Raw genomic sequence first — 23,923 nt, forward strand, 5'->3', positions numbered from 1 at the left:
CAAGCACACTGTCCTGGGCACACACCTCAGCTATCTGTGCTGTCTGTCCTAACCCAGGACAGTGGGTTAGTTGGTTAGTGAGAGAGAAGAGGGTGTAGTGGTCTTACACCTACCCATTGAGCCCTTAAGAACTTGGTCTGGGTTGGAGCCAGTACCGGGCTGCTAACCCTGTACCTACCAGCCTGTAGTCCGATGGCCTAACCACTGCGCCACCGAGGCCGGTGGTACGTAATGAGTACCCAGCAGCATATCATGGCTGAGCACAATTTCTCTGGCGTTTCCTGTAGATATTCCATGGGAATGATTTTCAACACCTTTGTGGGTCTTCTTCCTAATTATGGTCAGTGTAAAATATTGCTATGGAACCAGAAAGCATGGAAGGGAAATATGTGAAATTTGAGAGTATACTCTGGTACAGCACTTTAAATATGATGACTATTAATATGTTATGTTAATTACATGCTGCATTAAGCTTCTTGGTTATGTTGCTCATTTATAAAATCATGTTTACAAGGTATATCATATATGTTTCAAGTTTCTTCCTAGAAATGTATGAGTAATAGAAAATACACATTTCAGAGTGAAAGTATGACTTGCACAAATAATATTATGAGTGGTGGTAGGCAACGCAATCAACAGCAGAGAAAGAAAGAAAGGTTTTTATTTATTGACGCACTCAATACATTTTTATTTGTAATACAGTTATGTGGTGGTAGATTTATGGTTAAGGATTACAGAGATAGGAGAGAAACCTTAAGCTGCCACTCCATGGGCTACTCTCTTTTTTATTAAATTATAAACTGTAATGGATTTTTTTTTTATATATCCCCATTTTAAAAGAAGAGTACAAGTACATACCATGGGTTTTGGTATGCCAATTGCAACCTGGTTTTGGACACATCAGCTGGGAGGGAAATTTTGAGGATATGCCTAAAACAGACCTGATTAAATTTTCAGTGGTTGACTGATTGACATCAGTTGTGTAGCATTGGCTGGAAGGAGTCCACCAATAGGGATCAATCCTAGATCGATTAAGCATCAGGAAAAGGCTTTACCTCTGGACTAGCTACATCTCACTTTTCACTGCTATCAGCTGCAAAATGACAGACACAAATCACCAGAGGCAGATCTAGGGGGCCCCAGGGATCTGGCCACCTCTAAATTTTGCTACAGTTATAATTTTATTATATATTAATTATTATCTCCCTCAAAGCTCCTTGGCATTCTGCCCCCCCCCCCCCCCATGGATTTTCTGGATCCGCCACTGATTACCATGGGCACTCCCCCCCCCCCCCCCCCCCCCCTCTGAGTTTAATGTCAATGTCCAGTCTTCTGTTTTGAAGTTCCTCAAATAATGGTAAATGGGTGAAAGGAGTAGCAACTGTTCAGTCAGAAATCAGTAGTACCGGGTAGCTACATTCTACTTTGCAATTAAATGAGTATATAGTCAAACCTCTTCAAGATGTCACATTTTGACTTGTGACCGTCATCTTAAAGCTGTAATTTCGCTCATTCATTTATTCATGATCTAGTTTTGACCGCCAATGTGGGTATTTGTGGTCTTGTTTTTCCCATTGAACTTTATAAAATTCCAATCTTAAAAAGTCACTTTGCTTCATACCCCTTGCATAGCAATACAACATGGGTATTGCAGTGGTATGACTACAGAACTAAATTAAGAAATCAACTTTTATTTCTTAAAAGAAAATTATGCTGTTATTTAAAACAATATTCTGCTTCACCAGACAATCTAAACTACATCATTTAAGTATACCTGGCCCCTAATGTATAATTAGTGTTTAAACATTCATGTAAAATCGTTGAAAACCTGTTTTGTTTGCTTTTCAAACAAAACGCATGATGTTTTCACACCAAGCTTTTTTTGTGTTCATTCGTTCTCTGGTAATATTCTTTCAAATCTTGAATTCCATGGTTACATTCTTCCCAAAAAGGCTGGTCTTTAATTCGCTGATACCATTTTAGCAGGTTCTTCCATCTACTGATGTCTTCATCAATGGACTCCCAAATGGACAGTGACGCACAAATGCTGATGTCGGCTATTGTGAGCTCACTCCCCATCAAGTATAGCTTTCCCTTGAGCAGGCCGTCGAGGTAGTCTAAACAGGTGTGGAATGCCGTCTCTCGTTCTGTTGTTGGAGGTGGCTTATGGTGTATTTTATAAACCTGCAAATAAACGAATAATTTTTACAGGAGAGATCATAAGGAAATTTATTTATGCTACTGGTACAATGAATCCTTGAATGAATGAATGCGTAACCCCAACCTAACTTGCTGCGTGTCTCATGAAAGTAAACATCTGCTGTTGGGGGGAGGGGGCGGAACGGGACTCCAACCAAACTTGCTGTCGGTCCCCAGAAAGAAAAACGCGTCTGTTGGGGGCAGGGTGGGTGGGGGTGATAAAAACCCAAATGTGTTTGATTTAAAATTAAATATAATTGCACTATCTCTGTCAGTCGGGGGATTTAGCTGTCGGTTGAGGTGCTTGCGTCACAGGATCGAACAAACTTGGTATGTCCATTCAGCTGATTGGGATTTTTCTCGTTCCAACTTGTGCACCACAACTGGTCAAAATCCTTGGTATGTGCTTTCCTGCCTGTGGGAAAGTGCATATTAAAGGTTCCTTGCCGCATTAGGAAAAATTTAACGGGATTACTCAGATGACTACATGTCAGAATTACCATGTTTGACATCCAATAGCCGATGATTAATTAATCAATGTGCTCTAGTGGTGTCGTTAAACAAAACAAACTTTTTTCAATGTGCTCTAGTGGTGTCGTTAAACAAAACAAGCTAACTTTTCATAAAAACAGCGCTACAGTAAACCGTAATATACTGAACAGCATTGAAAACGCACCACCAGATGATGATAACAAATGTGAATGAGGCGTATATCAGCATTAAAATTATCAGTGAATAAGTACCGTACTACCTTATAGACCATGCATGACGACGAATAACTTACAAAAACGATTGCCTGAACACTCCATGAAACAAGACCAAAACACAACATATTGCATGCATAACATGAAAAACGTAAATTGAATGTGCAAATCATGCTGATTGGCGCTATAAAAGATGGTCTCTGAAAAGCCACTTTCATTTATTAAGTAGTCTTTGAGGGAACGTTAAACAAGTGATGGCAAGGTTGACAGCTGAGGAAAGTGGACGTGCCTTAAGCATGCTTCAAGTCGGCATTTCGAGTAGTCATTGCACAGTGGTTTCGATGCCACCATTCAACAATCACTAGACTCCACAGGAGATGCCAGCAGACAGGAACCACCAGGGACCGTCCACGTCCAGGCCAAAGATGTGTTACGACACCGCGACAAGATCGCCATATTGTTCGCCTCCATATTCGTGATCGAACGCTGCCAGCTGCCAGGACTTCACCAACTGTTCAAGGTCGACAAAGGGCTATCAGCGCAAACACTGTGCGTCGCCGTCTTCTCTCTGCTGGGCTGCTTGCTCAACGGCCACATGTTGGACCTATCCTAACTGATCGGCATCGAAATGAGCGCCGACGTTTGGCAGGAAGGTATCGTCACTGGAGATTACAATGTTGGCATGGTGTGCTATTCTCTGATGAATCTCGTTTCCATTTAAGGAATGCTGATGGTCGGTTGCGGGTGTGACGTAGGCGTGGAGAACGTTACCACAATGACTACCTTGTCCAGACGGATCGATGGGGTGGAGGGAGTGTCATGGTGTGGGGCAGGATCAGTTATCATCACCGAACAGCACTCCATGTTTGTCGTGATAGAATGAATTCCATTTACTACCGGGATAAGGTCTTGCAAAATCACGTCATTCCCTTCTTTCATCAGCATCGGGATACACACACATTTCAGCATGAAAACGCCCGAGCGCACACAGCAAGTGCTACAACGCAGTATCTAGCGAACAATAACGTCCCTTTGCTTGAATGGCCAGCACTGTCCCCTGATTTATCGCCAACAGAATTTCTTTGGGATTACCTTGGTCAACACATCTCATGTCGTCCACAAATGAATAACCTTAGAGAACTGGAAAACGCACTACAGCAGGAGTGGAATGTTATCCCCCAGAACACTATTCGCAGACTTATCGGGTCGATGAGAAGACGTTGCACGGCTTGTGTTGCTGCAGATGGTGGTCATACGCGCTCTGACTTTTCATTGTGACCTCATGTGTCTTTCATACGTAGTTGAATTAAAACTAATCAGTGATTGTGCATCCTTTTTTGTTTGTTGTCATTATCAGTCATCCATCTATTGTTGTTCACAACAAAAACATTTATTGCTCAGGTATTCTTTTCGAAATCCAAACATTTCTTGGTGGTGCATTTTCAATGCTGTTCAGTATATGTGTTGTGTTTCAGTATATAATTACGACTGTTATCGCGTTGTCTCGGCTATTTGCACTGTCACCACGAACACCTAATACTAGCACTTTCATATCTCTCTCTCTCTCTCTCTCTCTCTCTCTCTCTCTCTCTCTCTCTCTCTCTCTCTCTCTCTCTCTCTCTCTCTCTCTCTCTCTCTCTCTCACACAAACACAGTGCGTGTGCTGCAGATTATTTCGGTATTGGTGGTATCAGTATCTAAACAGTGTTAAGTTGTCATTAAACATGATCACCCATTTTCATCAAATGCCGTGGTATGTGATGGCCTGTCTGTGGGAAAGTGCATATAAAAGACCCTTTGCTGCTGCTCGGAAAGATTAGCCTATGTGGCGGCAGCAGGTTTCCTCTAAAAAAAACAAATATGTCAGAATGACCATATGTTTGACGTCCAATAGCCGATGGTAAGATAAAAATCAATGTGCTCTAGTGGCGTCGTTAAATAAAACAAACGTTTTTTTTATCACCCATTTCTTTCCATTCCTGTCCTCATCCCTTTATCTCCGGAATAACATAATGGCGTCTCGTCGTCATTTGACTTTTCTGACCTAGTATTGTCCGCAACTCACGTAAGAATTGACCTGACCTGGTGCTTGGAAAACTTTTATAGTCTAGACTCCCACCAATGTTATGACAACGCCATACAAATTGTATGTGTGTGATGTCATTAAATATTGAGTGTGGACTCTAAAACGTTTTATAAGCACAGGCCCAGGTTTTCAGATTTATACCATTAAACTTACCCAGTTCTCCACAACCCCGATCCAGACATTACCAGCGTCGTATTGCAGTAGCCGATTCACCTCCGCCCGTTTATGGAGGTCTTTTGGGTACAAGAACTGCTTGGCGGTGCCATATTTGTCTACGATATAGCACGCAATAGCACGGCTGCAATGATCAAACCAGTGTATTAATGGATACCATTATTTTTTACCTTTTTTATGTCAGATTTGAGGGTTTTGGGGTTTTTTTGTTTTGTTTTTTTCTTCATAAAAACGATTTGTCGAAAAATATATTGTATTTTTATCTGAAATGTTAAACATTATCTTACATTTAAGTATAATTAGTGTTATTTAAATACAGTTAACGTTATTTCAATATAATTAGCGTTATTTAAGTATAATGACCGTTTTTATACCACTTAATGCCCGCTACTGACCCATGTCAGGCTGCTTGTGCTCTCTTGCACTTGTCAAGCGCGGGCGGTCCCCTCTCCCCTGTCCCACCCCTACCCGTCCCTGTTCTGGACGAAGGAGCCGACGCGAGTCGACACCTGCGCCCATGACAGGTGTACGCTGCTAAATGATACGTACTATGGCAAAATTATTTTAATGTTTTGGGTGTGTTTCGTTGATTTTAATTATTAGTATTATAATGGAGAGATACTGATTTAAATTTGGATGGGAAAATATTGGGGTTCCACCAGTAAGCAAGTCCTGATGACAGTTGCCAGCAAAACGTGACATGTAGGCAACTTGCAAAAAGTTTTCTTATTAATTTACATATTAAAATTACCTTTCCCATAGTACAAAATCGCCATCAACAAGAGTAGGCACTGTATGTTGTGGATTAATCTGAAAAAATAAAAAATATAAAAACATAATGTAAGAAGGAAGGGAATATTTTATTTAACGAGGCACTCGGTTTGATCTTGACAATGTATTATTGACAATTGTACCTTCCTATTTCAGAATTAATATTTTATAAAGTGTCAGTAGAACTTTTAAAGTTTAGTTTGTATACTAGTAACACATTGATCATGTATATATTTTAAAAATAATATATACTAAAGTAGACAATGAACGTTTTCACTTCTTATTTTTACGTGTGTTAAAATCGACAAATTCAAATAAACATTCTTTCGTTTGGAAAGGGTAAAATTAGTTTTTGTTTAACGACATCAATTGGATGTCAAACATTTGGTAATTTTGACATATAATCTTAGAGAGGAATCGGGTGCATGTGCAGGGGAGGGTATTGGAGGTCGAAACCCTTACCTGCCCAAGCTTATAAAAATTGAAATATATTTTCTGGGGGAGCATGGCCCCATATAAACTTCGCTCAACACAGTCTATAACCCCAACCCCGCTGAAACCCGCTAAATTTTTTTTTTTTTTTTTTTTAGCAAAGGATCGTTTATATGTACCATCCTACAGACAAGATATCACATACCATGGCATTTTATATACCCGCCAATGGGGATCGATCCTAGACTGACCGCGCATTTTCAAAAAACACCTTTTTACGTGTAAGTAAAGAATAAAAATAACATATAGTCTTGAAAAATGTTACATAAATCGAACACAATACCCTCTTCCTCTACCCCTAGAGCGTTACGTAATTATTAACACCCGCGTACATGTAACGCGTATGCCAACCGCTGGCCACTGTAAAAATTTCAAGGCAAATCCCCCACAGACCCCTGGAAAGGTGTTGTACCATACCTCTATGGATATAAATATGTTTTGGAAATATGAGACGACCCCTCGATCAAGACAGTTAAATTTGTTCAAAATCACGTGAGAAGCTCAGTGCCTGCGCAAATCACGTAAAGTCCCATTTCTACTGGCGTCCCGCTAAATGAAGAAAAACAAAGCTGGCCATTGCGTTTGTAGTTGACATAGATAATGTAGATAAGCGAGCACTGCGAAACTATAGCGATGTGGTGGACCTTTTATGTACCAAACAGACTGAATCATCTATTCTATATGCTTAAATAATAAAAAATATTCCAGAACTGCAGCTTTAATCTACACGTGACATCTGGATAAAGTTGCAAATAGAGTGAAACTAAAGTGTGATGTTTAAACGGACAAATACCATCAATAGGGTGTGCAGAGGGATTGTGGAGATCGACCCCCACCCCCAAGAACATTTTCTTTATACAAAACGTATTTTCCTTGGGAGCATGACCCGACCCCACTTAAAACGTCGCTCACGAGTCCAGACCCCACCCTGCGTAATTTCCTGCACGCGTGCCTGGGGCCAATTTCACAAGACATCGTAAGGTTACATCTGTGACTGTGACTGTCAGTTATGCCGGCCATACGTTTACATGTGTTTGGCATCTGTTTTACACAAACAAAATTATACCATGGAGCTTTTTAAAGACAAAAGAAAATTAGGCACGGCGGAGTATGGGGCTGGGGGGGGGGGGGGGGGGGGCGCTAATAATTCTGAATCAAAAATATTATTGGTGGTAGTAAATCTTCAGGCAGAGATGAATTTTACTTGTAGAATGCAGGAAATTGCATTTCAGGACATCTAGTTTTCAAATTTTTATAGGGGAGAACACTCCCTTGGCTCCATATTAACCGTTACTTCTCAGAGGTACATGCGTTCTAAGAATTATAAAAATATTTCGGGGTATTACAAAAAAGACAGGATGACCAGAAAACATTTGGATGTATGAAAATGGATATTCTGGACAATAAAATAATAATGGAAGTAACTTCTAATTTAAATTGTAAAAAACCGCTTTAAAAGTAAAAAATACTTGGTACTGTTTTAAATAGTTTGTCACTTTAAAACAAGGTGATATGATAACACCCATACACACTGATGGAAATACATCTAGAAATCTACTTGCAGAGTCGGTTTATCCTAGTAGCACATGCAGCACGTGCCACGGTCCCCGCGGTGATGTGTACATTTATTATCCCCAGGTAATTTTTCCCCTCTCCCCGAGGGGGTTGCGAAATAGATATCCTGAGAAGAGGGTCCGCTGTGATTTGTGCTGCAGGCCCCGCGGATCCTTAAATCGACTCTGTCTGCTAGTCCACCTATAATTTAACTTGTCCAAATAAATGATTTGTTTTATTCAAGTGCAAGGACAATGTTTCTTGATTGCTCCAAATGAAAATGCATTGAACATTTTTATTTGTCCACCGGATAACCACCAAGGGACATTTTGCTTCTCCGAGCAGATTTTTGGGGCGAGACGTAGCCCAGAGGTAAAGCGCTCGCTCGATGCGCGGTCGGTCTGGGATCAATCCTTGTCGGTGGGCCCATTGGGCTATTTCTCGTTCCAGCCAGTGCACCACGACTGGTATATCAAAGGCCGTGGTATGTACTACCCTGTATGTGGAATGGTGCATATAAAAGATCCCTTGCTGCTAATCGAAAAGAGTAGCCCATGAAGTGGCGACAGCGGGTTTCCTCTCAGTATCTGTGTGGTCCGTAACCATATATCTGACGCCATATAACAGTAAATAAAATGTGTTGAGTGCGTCGTTAAATAAAACATTTCCTTCCGAGCAGATTTTCACTTCTCAGGACAAACGGACACGTGCTTATTTCGCGCACACATACACACACACACACACACACACCACACAGATACACACACACACACACACACACACACAAAAAACAAAAACAAAAACAAAAAAACAACAACAAAAAAACAACCCACCAACAAGCTTAATCCAAAATCATAATTCGAACTTGCGAGAAAATTGTGCTTTAGGCCATACTTTTATCAAGGCCCAAAACACACCGGGTCTGTCGCTATATAACCGTAAATAAAATGTGTTGAGTGCGTCGTTAAATAAAACATTTCCTTCCTTCCTGGTCTGGGTCTGCGTCTGGCGAGTATGGTGTCAGTCCAAAATGAAACGCATTGGATCGAATGTGACAAAACACATCGCGTCTGTGCTGATGTCAACTACAGATCTGGCAACAGACGTCATAGAACATGCGCTATACAATGTTCGAACCTTACTCATTAATTTTTTCTTAATAACCAACGGGAAAGGTATATATTAATCAATGTGGATTTCTCATACTTATTCACTGTTGATGTTTATAGCAGTTTGTTTTTCAGGGTTTTTTTTATTTAAAATTTTTATCGTATTAATATATATATATATACTTAAAACACGTAACAGTTACAGACCCACGTCAGTTACAGACCCACGTCAAAATACACCAGACCCAGACCCAGACCCAGTCCCAGAACCAGGGGCCCTATTTTCGAAGTCATCTTAGCGCTACGAAATCGTAAAAGCGTCGTAGGTTGTGACGTCACTACAGCGAACGCCATAGTGACGTCATAGCTTACGATAATTTCACGATTTCGTAGGCTAAGATAGCTTCGAAAATATGGGCCCAGATCCGGTGTGTTTTGGGCCTTATCAGGCCTACGTTCAGCCAGCGAACGTTTCGCTAACTTTCGCGAACTATTTGATTGGTTCCCGACATGGCCATTTGGTTTAACGTGAGGCGCCTAAACCAGTCTAGCGGACTTTTTTCTGCTGGGTCTGGTTGAACGCTTAGTGAGTGACGTCAGTAAAAATATTAAAAATGTGAGGTAACACAAATCATTTTTCTATGGAAGCAAATAAGGGCGCTAAAATTTGAAAACGTAACCTAAGGATGTAGAGTTTTACTTTAAAAATATGTCTATTACAACAATATATATAGTCAGTATTATATTTGAATAAATATTAAAATAATATTTAGATAAAAAATAAAAATAGAAATAACCAAAGCTATAGTAGGCCTAATAAAATTATTAAGTAGGCCTACCTCGAATCACCAGGAACCCATGCTACATAGCCTATAAACCTTTTTTTGGGGTGGGTGGTGCGTTTACTATAACATACTTTTATAAATATTAATACATTATTTAAATCCACGGCAATAAGACACACACACCACCTATTATAATTGCCTGTCACCCCATAACACGACGAATACATGGACCCTTCCCTCCCCACTTTCCAATATGTAGAACTTTGTATTTAAACATTTAGCTGAACTGGCTTGACTCTCTTGGTAACGCGTGTGTAGGCCTACATCAATTTTAGAAAGATACTGGGGGCAGGCTCCGGAGGGAATGGGAATATTTAAAATCTAAATCTTCTGAAATGCAATAGCGTAGGAATCGGAAGAGTGGGGGTGGGGTGGTGGGGGCACTTTGTAGAGGCAGCGATGGTTTTTATATATTTATACATGTGTGCCCCCCTCCCCCCCCCCGCTCACACTTTTTGGCACCTTCCTACGCCCGTGCTACAAGTTAAATTTAGCATGGCAAATGCAGGTATAAAAATAAAATAATATATGCACATAAAAATTAAAAACAAAATCGCTTTGAGCAGGGTGCTTCGGCCCCTGTACCCCTTCTGCACCCACGACGGGGATTTTTTAGCTTTAACGTTTAATAAATAGGCCTACTATAATCCCCTTATATGCATGAATAGCTACAATACCTTTATAAATTCTGCCGTTTTCTGTTCTCCGTTAAGAAGATCTATGTATTTAATGTCCACTGGTACCCCAGCTGCACTGCAAGTCATCCATGCTGCTCTTGCAGGTGGGCTGAAGGGAAAAAAGTACAGCTCCAACTTTGGACTCATTTTTCTGTTGGTTTGTCGTCTGCTACACCTCTCCGTGTAAGCATTCGATGATTTGACCCTGAAAGTGACACGTCAGGAGTGACTTTAGTCTAGATATGATGAGTACTCTTCGGTTTAAAAAAAAATCTCTGGAATTTCTCAGTTTGTCCGAAATGTCTTTCAGTCCCGAAGTAAATAGCGGTGATTCAGCACACTGGGTAGATAATAATCCCATTGATGTCGCTTACAAAAGTTAAAGGCACAGTGTCACGGATTAGCCTAAAAGGTTAGTTGTTTTGTCCAATACTGCAAAGGAAAGAAAATAAATGAAAATTTGTTTTAACGACACCGGAGCACATTTTTAGAAAACTCCACTTATTTGGTGTCATACACAGGTATTTAACACATAGTCTAGAGAATGAGAGAAACCCCGCTGCGGTCGTATAGGCTAAACCTATGTACGACTACCGCATATAATATACTATACACTGGCGTAGGAAGCGGGGTGGGGGGACTTTTTTTTAGCAGCCGCGATGGTTTATATATAATATTTATACATGTATGTGTGCCCCCCCCCCCCCCCCACCCCCACCATTTTGGCACTTGTCTACGCCCGTGTTATATTACAACAAAAAGCGATCGGCACTTTCCCATATGCCGGACAGTATACCAGACGCGTGTGCAGACATTTTAGGGGGGGGGGGGGGTTAGACTGTGGCGAGCAAAGATTATAGGGGGTCGAATCATGCTTCCCCAGAAAATATATTGCAAAAAATAAGAAAATCTGCTTTAGCAGAAAAAGGTTTCGTTCCTCGTCTTTCCATGCACCGAACATCTATTTAAATTCAACTAGGGCGCTACGGCGCTTCATATTTTAGCCAAGCGCGAGGGGTTGGGTGGTGGGGGGTGGGGGTGGGGGTTTGGGGTGTAATGCCACCTAATCAAATCTGTTTTTTTGTTTTATTTTTTTACTTCATTAATTTTGATAAAATCCTACACACACACACACACACACACACACACACACACACACACACACACACACACACACACACACACACACACACACACACACACACACACACATACATACATACACACACACACACACATACAAGTCTCAAGGATATCTTAGTCTCCACCCGACTACACGCCGCCTAAGCCTGCGTCTAAGCCTCTAAGCCGGTCCATTTTTCAGTGGTTGGTTTGTTGTTATCCCTTTCCTAACAAAATTTTTTATAAACAAATACATCGTATCCGGCTGTAAACAAAACATAGTACTAGCCAAATAAATTTAAAACAAGACTGACCGAAAAACAGTTATATTTTGTATATCACAACGGTCAATTTAAAATCAATTTCGAATCCCTGGGGCAAAATTAGAAAATAACAATTTTTTAGTTTTTAAAAAATTCCTGAGCCAGTGCGTTCATTCATTCTTAAATACATACACACACACACACATACATACATACATACATAGGCCTACATACATACATACATAAGCCTACATACATACATACATACACGTATAGAGTGGGTTGCCCCCACCCCATATTAAATCCTGGCTAAGCCAGTGCTCTGAGTTACAACCGGACTCGTCCTATATATCAATATACATGAAAATTCATAGCCAATATAGCCTATAATATATTCACTTGTGATCGTAAATGTTACTAGTTATTGTATGTACCGCTTATAACACGCTTCACGCCTCTCTCTCTCTCTCTCTCTCTCTCTCTCTCTCTCTCTCTCTCTCTCTCTCTCTCTCTCTCTCTCTCTCTCTCTCTCTCTCTCCACAACAAAGTGCAAAATGTTCATGGTATTTGTTTTTTAATAGTTGATAAAAGAAACTCTTGTCAAGGTGTATCAATTATAACTATAGTGCTATTATCGACTTTTAATAAAATAATATACCTTTATATGTGTGTGTGTGTGTGTGTGTGTGTGTTATCTATGTAAGTATGTAAGTATGTATGTATGTATGTATGTATGTTATTTATGTATGTAACATATCCTCCCACAGTAGTATTCGAAGTAACAACTATTTTCTAAAATGTTTAAATGTATTATTTTTGCACATTCTAGTTACTTTTAAATTTTTGTTACTTTTTATCCGTGTATTCTTTTTCTTTCTGCCTGTCTATCGTCCATCTGTCTGTCTGTCTCTCCCCTCCTCTCTCTCTCTCTCTCACGTTATCTCTCTGTCTCTCTCTCTCTCTCTCTCTCTCTCTCTCTCTCTCTCTCTCTCTCTCTCTCTCTCTCTCTCTCTCTCTCTCTCTCCACAACAGTGCAAAATGTTCATGGTATTTGTTTTTTAAAAGAAACTCTTGTCAAGGTGTATCAAATATAACTATAGTGCTATTATTGACTTTTAATAAAATAATATACCTTTATATATGTGTGTGTGTGTGTGTGTGTGTGTGTGTGTGTGTGTTATCTATATAAATATGTATGTATGTATGTATGTTATGTATGTATGTAACATATCATCCCACAGTAGTATTCGAAGTAACAACTATTTTCTAAAATGTTTAAATATATTATTTTTGCATATTCTAGTTACTTTTAATTGTTGTTACTTTTACCTGTCTGTCTGTCTCTCCCCTCCTCCTCTCTTTCTCACTTTCTTTTTGTGTGTCTCTCTCTGTCTCTCTCTCTGTCTCTCTCTGTCTCTCTCTCTCTATCTATCTCTCTCTGTGTGTGTGCGCGCGCGTGCGTGTGTGTTTACGTGCCCTACTGCCCTACAGCTTTAACGAATATCGGGAATATTTTTTCAAAATGAATCTTCAACATGCAGACCAATACAGGCCCATAGCAATAGAAAGGGACGTGTGCCTCCACCCACTTGAGGACGAAAATGTAAAACAAATGGTCCTACTCTATGTAAATAAAGAAAAGATCTGGCATGTACCCCTCCACTAGAGATTGTACCCCCTCAGTATTGATTGCCCCCCACCACACACACACACACACACACACACACACACACACACACACACTTTAGATAGTTACTACAGCCCTGCTTTAATAGTCGATGCAGCTACTGATAGTAGAAACGTTTGTTTATTAAAGCTGCAGAACGTTTTGTATGTAATAAAATATAGAATTAAAAAATGATATTGTATCTTTAATCACTAGTTTGTTTCGAAGAAAAAGTCACGTACTCAATGGGTGTCTACAATATGTAGGCCTAACGGCGGGTTTGTTTGATAGGTCACATATTTTATCAACAAACCTATCTGCAGATTTGTTTAGCGCCTGATATATCGGTGAGATTTGTATACACTTAGAAAAAAGAAATGCTACATAATTTGTATTGTTTAGATACATGTAATTCTAAGACAAGAGGCCAAGGTGTATCGACCTTGAACGCTATGCTATTTAATTTTCAATGTTGTCACTAGTTACTATAGTAGTAGATGGTAATTCAAAAATTTCTAAAGACCTCCTTAAAATGTCAGTGTGTCAAGTTTAAGAATTATCCTATTAAAACTGTATGAGACGTATTTTGAGATAATTTGTGAAAATAAAAGAAAGAAAGAAAGAAAGAACAGATAGGAGAAGATTTTGGCTACTATAGCAGGCCCGTAGGAACTGGGTAGGCCGGGGGGGGGGGGGGGGGGGGGGGGGGGTAGGGGGCACGTGCCCCCCACTTGTGAGCATGTTTTAATTTTAATTTAATTTTTACACATTAATGTTTGCCATTGTAACCAAAATTTGATATAGAGTTTGTACCCAATCCGTCGGTGCCCCCCCCCCCCCCCCCAAAGTTGAACTCTATTGTTTACATGTGGACCTGTGATCTCTATTATTTGGGGATAGAGTTGTCTGAATGTCTGTGTATATATGATCAGCTTGTAGTAATACAAAATCTTAATAGCTTTGTGGTATCAATGAACAGTCTGGGTAATTTACACATTTCGTTTATGGTTATATGGCGTCAGACATATGGTTAAGGACCACACAGATATTGAGAGAGTAAACCCCCTGTCGCCACGTCATGGGCTACTCTTTTCAATTAGCAGCAAGGGATCTAAATGTATTTGGTGTCTTCTAACACTCCCAGTCGTAAAATACCAAATGTTTGACGTCCAATAGCCGATGATTAACAAATCAATCTCCTTTAGTGGTGTCGTTAAACAAAACAAACTTTAATTCTCTTTTTTTCAGGAGCCACGGAACAAGAGGGGCCGCGGGGGTCATTGTCGCTCCCTTTTTCCATGTTATTGTGCTCAGAATTATGTCAAGAAATGCCTTATGTAGGCTATTTGAACACCTGAAATTCAAAAATCTCTCAGCTGAGCATGCCCCCAAACTCCTCACGGATAATTAAATCCCCACCCCCTCGAGACACGGGCCTGAGTGATAGTGTCTTCCCCCCTTTAAATCGCATTGACAGTACGAACCCCACCACACCCCACACCCTCAACTTTCGAATACACTCCGCCGGACCTGATTTTAATTAGATATAGCAGCCTAATATAAATAACATGATGTTGATTTTAAACAAGGTCAGCACAGTTGTTTCCCTTAGTCCAATAAGCTCATCCAGAACTTTACCGACTTCGGTGATGGTTTACATTTAATTTATTTCTTATAAATAATTGCATATTAATCGATCCCAACATAATCTTTGCATAATGTGCTTCCACGCCGTGTACAGTAAACAAAATCGCGTGCAGGATGACTAAATCCCTGTCTTATCACGTCGCAGCCAATCTTGTAAAATCGACGAATCTACAATATCTTGCAACGTTGACTGTTGGTATTTATATTTAATACCGTCAAAGACAGATTTGTACATGTTGCACAAAGACAATGGATTTGCCAACAACACAGCCTGGAATGTGATAAAATGTAATAGCGTAGCTAATTTTAATTAGATTGGTTTGGTACGGGCACCTTTTATGTGAAGGGGCGGGACGTAGCCCAGTGGTAAAGTGCTCGCTTGATGCCCGGTCGGTGTGGGATCGATCCCCGTCGGTGGGCCCATTGGGCTATTTCTCGTTCCAGCCAGTGTACCAAGACTGGTATATCAAAGGCCGTGGTATGTGCTATCATGTATGTGGGAAAGTGTATATAAAATATCCCTTGCTGCATTTGGAAAGATGTAGCGGGTTTCCTCTGATGACTACGAGTTAGAATTACTAAATGTTTAACATCCAATAGCCGATGATTGATTAATCAATGTGCTCTCGCGGTGTCGTTAAACAAAACAAAAACACTTCTTTTGTGTTGAGATATATATCTAGTTGCCTCACTTTGTCAAAGGCTACTTTTTGCATCTATTTCCGACAATAGCCAATAACCGATGTGTATTTTTGTGTAAGGGTGTCGTTAAATATTCATTCATTCATTCATTCTATTTTCGGCATGTCATATTCTGAAGTTGTAGCCAGCTTATCAAAGCAAACACTGAGATCCGACTGAAAGAAAGAAATGGTTTATTTAACGACGCACTCAACACATTTTATTTACGGTTATATGGCGTCAGACATATGGTTAAGGACCACACAGATTTTGAGAGGAAACCCGCTGTCGCCACTTCATGGGCTACTCTTTCCGATTAGCAGCAAGGGATATTTTATTTGCGCTTCCCACAGGCAGGATAGCACAAACCATGGTCTTTACTGAACCAGTTATGGATCACTGGTCGGTGCAAGTGGTTTACACCTACCCATTGAGCCTTTCGGAGCACTCACTCAGGGTTTGGAGTCGGTATCTGGATTAAAAAGCCCATGCCTCTACTGGGATCCGAAGCCAGTACCTACCAGCCTGTTGACCGATGGCCTAACCACGACACCACCGAGGCCAGTTGTGTGAGAAGGAAACCAACAGAAAGGGTAGGCCTAATCAAACATTAACACAGGGCATTATGGACGCTTTGACTAACTTTATATAAAAAAAAGTTTGGTTTGTTCAACACCACTAGAGCACATTGATTCATTAATCATCGGCTGTTTGATGTCAAACATTTGGTAATTTTGAGATATAGTCATCAGAGGAAACCCGCTATATTTTTTCTAATGAAGCAAGGGATCTTTTATATGCACTTTGCTTCAAAAAACGGGGCCATGGTTAGCAATGTGGTTCGTTCTTTGTCGATAAGCAGTAGTGATGTAATAATACATCGAACTATCGATATGTTGCGATAGTCAGTGCATCGATAGCAATGCGGGACGAGACATAGCCCAGTGGTAAAGCGCTCGCTTGATGTGCAGTTGGTTTGGGATCGATCCCAGTCAAGGGACCCATTGGGCTATTTCTCGCTTCAGCCAGTGCACCACGACTGGTACAGCAAAGTCCGTGGTATGTGCTATCCTGTCTATGGGATACTATCACAGCAGTATTTTAACTATCGCAATACTAAACTAACCGCAATAGTCACCCCTATTAAGCAGAGCAGTTGATGGTATAGTAACGTTAATAGTTTTCCAGCCTGATTGATAGAGGATATTTCATGTTTTTTTGTCAAATATGATTGATATATCATCAAGTGAAGTTTGCAATCATATCTCACGAGTATGATATGATTGCAAACTTCACGAGATGAGATATCAATCATATTTGACAAAAAACATGAACGTTTCTATTTATTATATAACTTTTGGGAATTTACCTTTATTTTTAAAAACACTTTCTACATTAACGATAACAGATTTTAGAGTAAAATAGTGAAATTTTCACTCTAAAATGTGTTACCGTCACTGAGTGACTGACAAACACTTTTATTTCACTGATATTTTAAGATATTTCACTAAATGTTATATAATAAAAATCAGTTCTACTGGTCTACCAGTTATTAACCAGTGGAGCTAATTTGAATCAGATTAATATTTTTCGTAGGCTACGTTAGGTGCGAGTTTAATAAAACATTTTCTTCAGTGTCTTTCGAGTGTTTTGCAGTCGACGAGGAAATGTGTTTCGTCTTCAACTGCATCATTGCAGAATTATCAGTCTATCTTTTCTTGGAATAGTTCGATACCTGGCAGGTCCTGCCTCTTTCAATTTCGATAAAAGACTTGTACGCTTGATGCGCTGTCTGTCTAGGATCGATATGACCCGTCTGTGGGCACATTGGGCTATTTCTCTTTTTGCAGCCAGTGCACCAGAAGAAGTTTGTTTTATTTAACGACACCACTAGATCACATTGATGTATTAATAATCGGCAGCAAGGGATCTTTTATATGCACCATTCCACAGACATGATAGCACATACCACAGCCTTTGATATACCAGTCGTCGTGCACTGGCTAGAACGAGACCAGTGCACCACGACTGATAGGCTATATCAAAGACCGTGGTATGTGAGATGGTAGGGCCTACATATAAAAGATCCCTTTGCTGCTATAGGCTAACAGAAAAAATGTGCGGGTTTTCTCTCAAAGAATATAGGCTACGTCAAAATTATCAAATGTTTGACATCCAATAGCCTTGCCGATGATTAATAAATCAATGTTCTCTAGTGGTGTCGTGAAACCCCCCCCCCCCAAAAAAAAAAAACAACAACAAAAAAAACAAAAAAACAACAACAACAACAACAAAAAACCCAACACACTTTTAACTTTAGGCCTAACTTTCAATTTCTAGACATTTCTATATACCTATATATATAGGCCTACATGTATATTCTTAGTTTAGTGAGATGTAGGCTATTCTTAAGTTACAGTTTTGGAATGTTTCCAGATAGAGGGCAAGTTGATATAGGGTCTTATTATATGTTTCTAATTTTAATAACAGTTTTGCCAAGTCTTTTAATCTTCCCTGGCACTACTATATTTGTTTTCTGGGGTCAATAAACTTTATTAAAAACGTCTTTTAATCTTTGTTTCAATTGTGTATGTGTTGCAGTTTTCAATAACTAGGCCTATAGTTTGTAATCGAGTGTTTTATTCTATTGACCTACTTTGGTTGTTACACTGATGTGGTTTTTCTTAAGAATGTAAGTTGATGTGTGAAAGCAGTTTTTTTCTTGTCATGTGATTTGCTACACATAATAGGCCTAGTATTAATACAGTTATGCTTTATAAAACTTCACTGGTTGTGTTGTGTGTACGTACGTGCGTGACTGCTATACATTTTCAATAAAACATATTTTAGCAGACATAAATTTACACTGTCTGGAAAACTATATAATCGGTTGATGTGTTAGCAATCCTACGTTTTTTTTAAAACATGTTTTAACGGAAAGATACTAGGTCATAATTGTTCCTAACAATGCAAGTTTTAAAAGGTCGGACAGCAAGGTTAAGGTCGACTAGTCAGCTGTGAAGGTAGGCCAAGGCTATGTACACGGAGGCCGTGTGTATAGCCTCATCCACTGCGGACGGTCGTTTCGCCCTTATTCCCGATCGCCCCGTGTCGTTTCGCCCTCATGTTTATGTTTGTGAATGATGAATAAATTTGTTTACGTGACTCAAGTTATAGATATATAGGTTATCAATTTATAACCCTTTATCAACCAGGCTATTATTATTATTATACACGTCAGAAAAGACATGCAAAGTATGTCAGGAGCACGAAAATGTACGATTTGTTTTCCTAATCTATATAAATATATATAAAAAAAGAATGAAATGTTTTATTTAACGACGCACTCAACACATTTTATTTACGGTTATATGGCGTCAGACATATGGTTAAGGACCACACAGATATTGAGAGAGGAAACCTGCTGTCGCCACTTCATGGGCTACTCTTTTCGATTAGCAGCAAGGGATCTTTTATATGCACCATCCCACAGACAGGGTAGTACATACCACGGCCTTTTGATATACCAGTCGTGGTGCACTGGCTGGAACGAGAAATAGCCCAATGGGGCCACCGACGAGGATCGATCCCACACGCACGTGTATCATACGTGTATCATCTGAGCCGATTGATTTGTAAATTGCACAAAACAATAGTTTTTTTAGATTTTTTAAATTTCCAAAACACTATTACTTTTCTTCTTACGTCAAACCAAACTGAAATGATTTACCCCCCCCCCCCCCCCCCCACACACACACACACACACACATTTTAGAATGGTCGGACGGACTATAAACCTATATAGACGCCTTACCTACATCGGAAAAACAAACAAAAAACCTATCAAACAAACAAACCACACATCGGCAAAAAAAAATTGGATCGACTCTTTTTCTAGGTAAAGTCAGGATCCCGGAAACACACACGATTTTTGTTTAGACCTAACATACGTTCTGACCACAGACATCCTAGTAAAAACCGTTCAGGTCTGTTTATCAACACACCGAAACACATTCCATAATTTGCACGTGCATCACGCAGTTGTCCCCGTACACGTGCGTGGAGTGTCATTCTTGATTTTGATAATTTCCAGGAAGGTCGATTAATCACTGTGGAACATTATTTCTGTCAATCTTTTTCATTCTGTTGATCATACAGTTGTTATTGTTTTGTTGTTTTGTTGTAATTTTTATCGTTTGAATTTGATACAGATAAAAAACATCAACTTTCAAATTTCACTTTTGATCCCAATCGTCCTTCAAGATCTTTGGTGGTCATAAAACCTACTTATAACTAAACTACCGGTTGTAATGTTTGCCCAATTAATTCACTATTATTATATAACCATTCCCCACAGCTAATATACCGTACAATTTTGGCAATTGTAAATTCTTATTAAGAGTTCCCTTACTTTTTTGAAGAGTATATATATAGCCACAACAAAACTTAGTTACTGAGAACCATTTTATATTTTCGGCGACCGCATGCATAGACGTCCAAAAACCAGGTTATTGTTGACATTTTCTCTTTGTAATGAAAATGACCGAAGAACAATCACTCGTCGATATCTAACAACAAAATAAGCGCTTGGAGCAATAGAGGATATGAGGTAAAAACAGCACAAACATATTTTTTTTGTTTCAAGCTAGTGCTTTGCATTGAGATTGGGTTAGCTTTATAGCGGTTTTTTATTTATTTTATTTTTTTTGGTGACAAAAAAATGAAAGCCAAAATTTCGTTGTTCGTCTGCTAACTCCCCTCTGCCTACTTCTTTCTTACATCATGATTTACTGTGTCCATTATTATTATTATTTTTCTTCACATGTATTATTTAATGTTTATGGTATGAAAACTTTAATCAGTGTTAATTATTTTGACATTTATATTCTTGTAGCGGTTTCTAGACGTTTCGTACCCAAACCCGTTCGTACCATACCGTTTCGTAACCACTAGCATACCAGTTCGTAACCAATTAAATAATGTCATACATTACACCTAACATTAATATATTTTTTAAATACACAATTATAATGTTATATTACAAACATATTATAACATTTAGCAAAATATTTGTTGTAATAATCACTCAGTATCTTTTATAAGCATTAAATGAGCAATTATGTGCTGTGCATCACTGAAGCATGCAGTTTCGTAACCAAAAAGCATACCTTTTCGTAGCCAAAGAGCAAATATTTTGTCTTGTAATTTGGTGTCGATTCCACATGCAGCGATGGTGTTTATTTTTATGCATAACCGTTCCGAGATATCGATCGGAATATTTCGCAAGACCGATCCTCTCTTCATGCGTATATATATGCTCAAAACAAAAACATTCATACACGCACACATACTTACGTACGCACGCACATATAACAAAAATATAATAAGATCTGATATCCCATGTTTTTGGAATGTGGACTTTTTTTTAGGTCTAATAATGCCTACATTGTCCGATATAATACATTTTTGATAGAAGAATACAACTTTTTGTTTTAATTTATCCATTTGCTTTAACACATATTTAGTATCTGTCGCAACACGTCCAATCTGCTTTTTGCTTAGTCCGAACGGACGTAGAAAGTAATCATAATGTGTTTGAAATATATCAACAAATAAGCTGACTTTGCTTGACATGATTCTTCGTGACAATTTCTAATCACTAATTATTAAAATGCAGTTGGCTTGGATTTTTGTTGTTTTGTTTTTCATTAAATAACCTGTACAAATGTGGGTACGAACTGGTATGCCGATGTTCCTCTGGTTACGAACTGGTATGCCTTTGGGTACGAACTGGTATGCTTTTGGGTACGAACCGGTATGGTACGAAACGGTATGGTTACGAAACGACCTGATACCCTTGTAGCAGTGGCGGGACCAGAGCCAAGGGGGGGGGGGGGGGGGGTTCATTGGTTATGGTTTGATGCATCTGCTGTTAACTGCTGTTTGAGAAACTCAGTTGACAATAGCTGTATTGGACTAATCCAATGACGGCAGATGTATGCATATAAGAAACCCCTTCCCCCCAAAAAGAAGAAAACCCCCCCCCCCCCCCCCCCCCCCCCCCCCCCCCCCCCCCCCCCCCCCCCCCCCCCCCCCCCCCCCAAACAACACCCCATCCCCACCCTAATGTTAATAAGCACACACGAAAAAAAGAAGAAGAAAAAAATACAGTCAGAAAAAGACAAATCACCTGTCGGACTGGTAGTTTAATTTTTTAACTCATCTGTTCGAATTTTTACTCTTGACGAGTGAGTACTTTCTGCATCCCTGCTTGGTCAAGAGTGGAAACCTGCCCCATGTTCAGTCAGCTCATGTTCACTATTTGATTGGTCCCCAAATTCGCCATTTTGTTTACTATGAAGTGCACAAACCTGTTTTCCTGCTCAGTCTGGCTGAACTCGGCCCTGCTTCTGCCAGATCAGCTATCGAGAAGAAGGAAGGAAATTATTTATTTAACGACGCACTCAACACAACTATCGACAAGAAGTAAGGCATCTTTTTTATGCCTATTTTTAACATATGAAAAAGAGTTGGGTTGATCCCTATCGGTGGATCCATTGGGCTCTTTCTCATTCTAGCCAGTGCATATATCAAAGGCCTTGGTATGTCTATGGGATCATGCACATAAAAGGCCCTTTGCTACTATAATGTAAAAAATCTGCAGGTTTCCTCTCTTAAGACATCCAATAGCTAATGATTAATAAATCAGTGTGCTCTAGTGGTGTCATTAAACAACACAAACTTAAAAAAATTTCATAGACAGGGTTGGGGTCCAGCTCATTTGGTAGTGGTAGTTTAAAAGTGCTCGCTTCAGGTGTTTGGGTCATATGAAATCGAACACCCTTGTCGACCCATTCTCTTTTAGTGATTGGTGTACCCGGTAGTGCAGTCGACAATATCTTATTTTCCAAGTTTACAATAGACTTTAGGTATGGCCAATGTATTGTAAAAATATTAAAGGTAAAACTATATATAGAGATAATAACTAGTTAATGACATAGTAATAGTATATCGGCTTTATCCAGTGACAACAAGAATTGGAAATTCTGCTAGGCTTGCTAAGCAGAATTTCCCATTTGACCTGAATAGGACAAAGCCGACATCCTATGTCATTAACTGGTTATTATTGTTATCCTGCAGTCCATAAAAAAATTTAAAGAGGAAAACAATCATTTCTGTTATTTTACCTATGCTGAACGATGACCTCGTATATATACTCTTCAAAAGAAGAAACGCAAAACCACATTGTCGTAACATTTGGAGAATTGATTTAATTATTGAATGGTGAGTCCGATAATTACCAAATGTTGCAGGATTGTTCACAATTCACTCTAGTCCATTGTGAGTAAGTGATAGGACACACCACCAAGGTCAAGGTCATCTGGAGTCAATACCGGGTGTGGCCTCCGCGTGTGTTGACAACTGCCTGGCACCGCCTGCCCATTGAAGCAACCAGAGTACGGATGACGTCCCGGGGGATGGTGGCCCACTCGGCCTGCAAGGCTGCTGCCAGCTCGGGCAGGGTCTGGGGCTGTGGTTGTCGCTGTCGGAGGCGTCGGTCCAACTCGTCCCATAGATGCTCAATTGGGTTCAAATCCGGTGATATCGATGGCCAAGGAAGGACATTAATGTTGTTGTTCTGTAGGAAAGCCGTTGTGAGACGTGCTGTGTGAGGCCTGGCGTTGTCATGTTGGAACACTGCGTTGGCGTTGGCCATAACTGGAACGATGTGTGGCCGGAGGATCTGGTCAATGTAGCCCTGTGCATTCAGGTTGCCCTGCACGTGGACCAGGTCAGTTCTGCCAGTGTGTGAGATGGCTGCCCACACCATGACACTACCCCCGCCGAATCTGTCCACTTCCTGCACGCAGTTTGGCGCATAACGTTCACCACGACGCCTATACACGCGACATCTTCCATCATGACGTCGGAG

General features: G+C 39.9%; 2 protein-coding genes across 3 annotated transcripts in view; one reads left to right on the forward strand and one right to left on the reverse strand.

The window, feature by feature from the left end:
• Positions 1–645: 645 nt before the first annotated feature.
• On the reverse strand, positions 646–11,203 carry LOC121380049 (glutathione S-transferase 1-like). Its single transcript, XM_041508782.1, has 4 exons — positions 10,612–11,203; positions 5,915–5,973; positions 5,143–5,287; positions 646–2,184 (listed from the first exon to the last, which is right to left on the reverse strand). The coding sequence occupies exons 1-4, from the start codon at positions 10,756–10,758 to the stop codon at positions 1,867–1,869; spliced, it is 669 nt and encodes a 222-aa protein (XP_041364716.1). The 5' UTR covers positions 10,759–11,203; the 3' UTR covers positions 646–1,866.
• A 9,264-nt stretch (positions 11,204–20,467) lies between these two features.
• LOC121379971 (monocarboxylate transporter 12-like) overlaps positions 20,468–23,923 on the forward strand; it is a 28,469-nt gene continuing 25,013 nt past the window's right edge. The window contains exon 1 of one of the 2 annotated variants that reach the window (XM_041508674.1): positions 20,468–20,599. The gene's annotated coding sequence lies outside the window, so the exon portion shown is untranslated. Of the gene's footprint in view, positions 20,600–22,183; positions 22,477–23,923 lie in introns of those variants that run through there. The other variant, XM_041508676.1, reaches the window with a different exon arrangement.

This window comes from Gigantopelta aegis, chromosome 8, assembly GCF_016097555.1.
Source record: "Gigantopelta aegis isolate Gae_Host chromosome 8, Gae_host_genome, whole genome shotgun sequence".
Taxonomy (NCBI): Eukaryota; Metazoa; Mollusca; class Gastropoda; order Neomphalida; family Peltospiridae; genus Gigantopelta; species Gigantopelta aegis.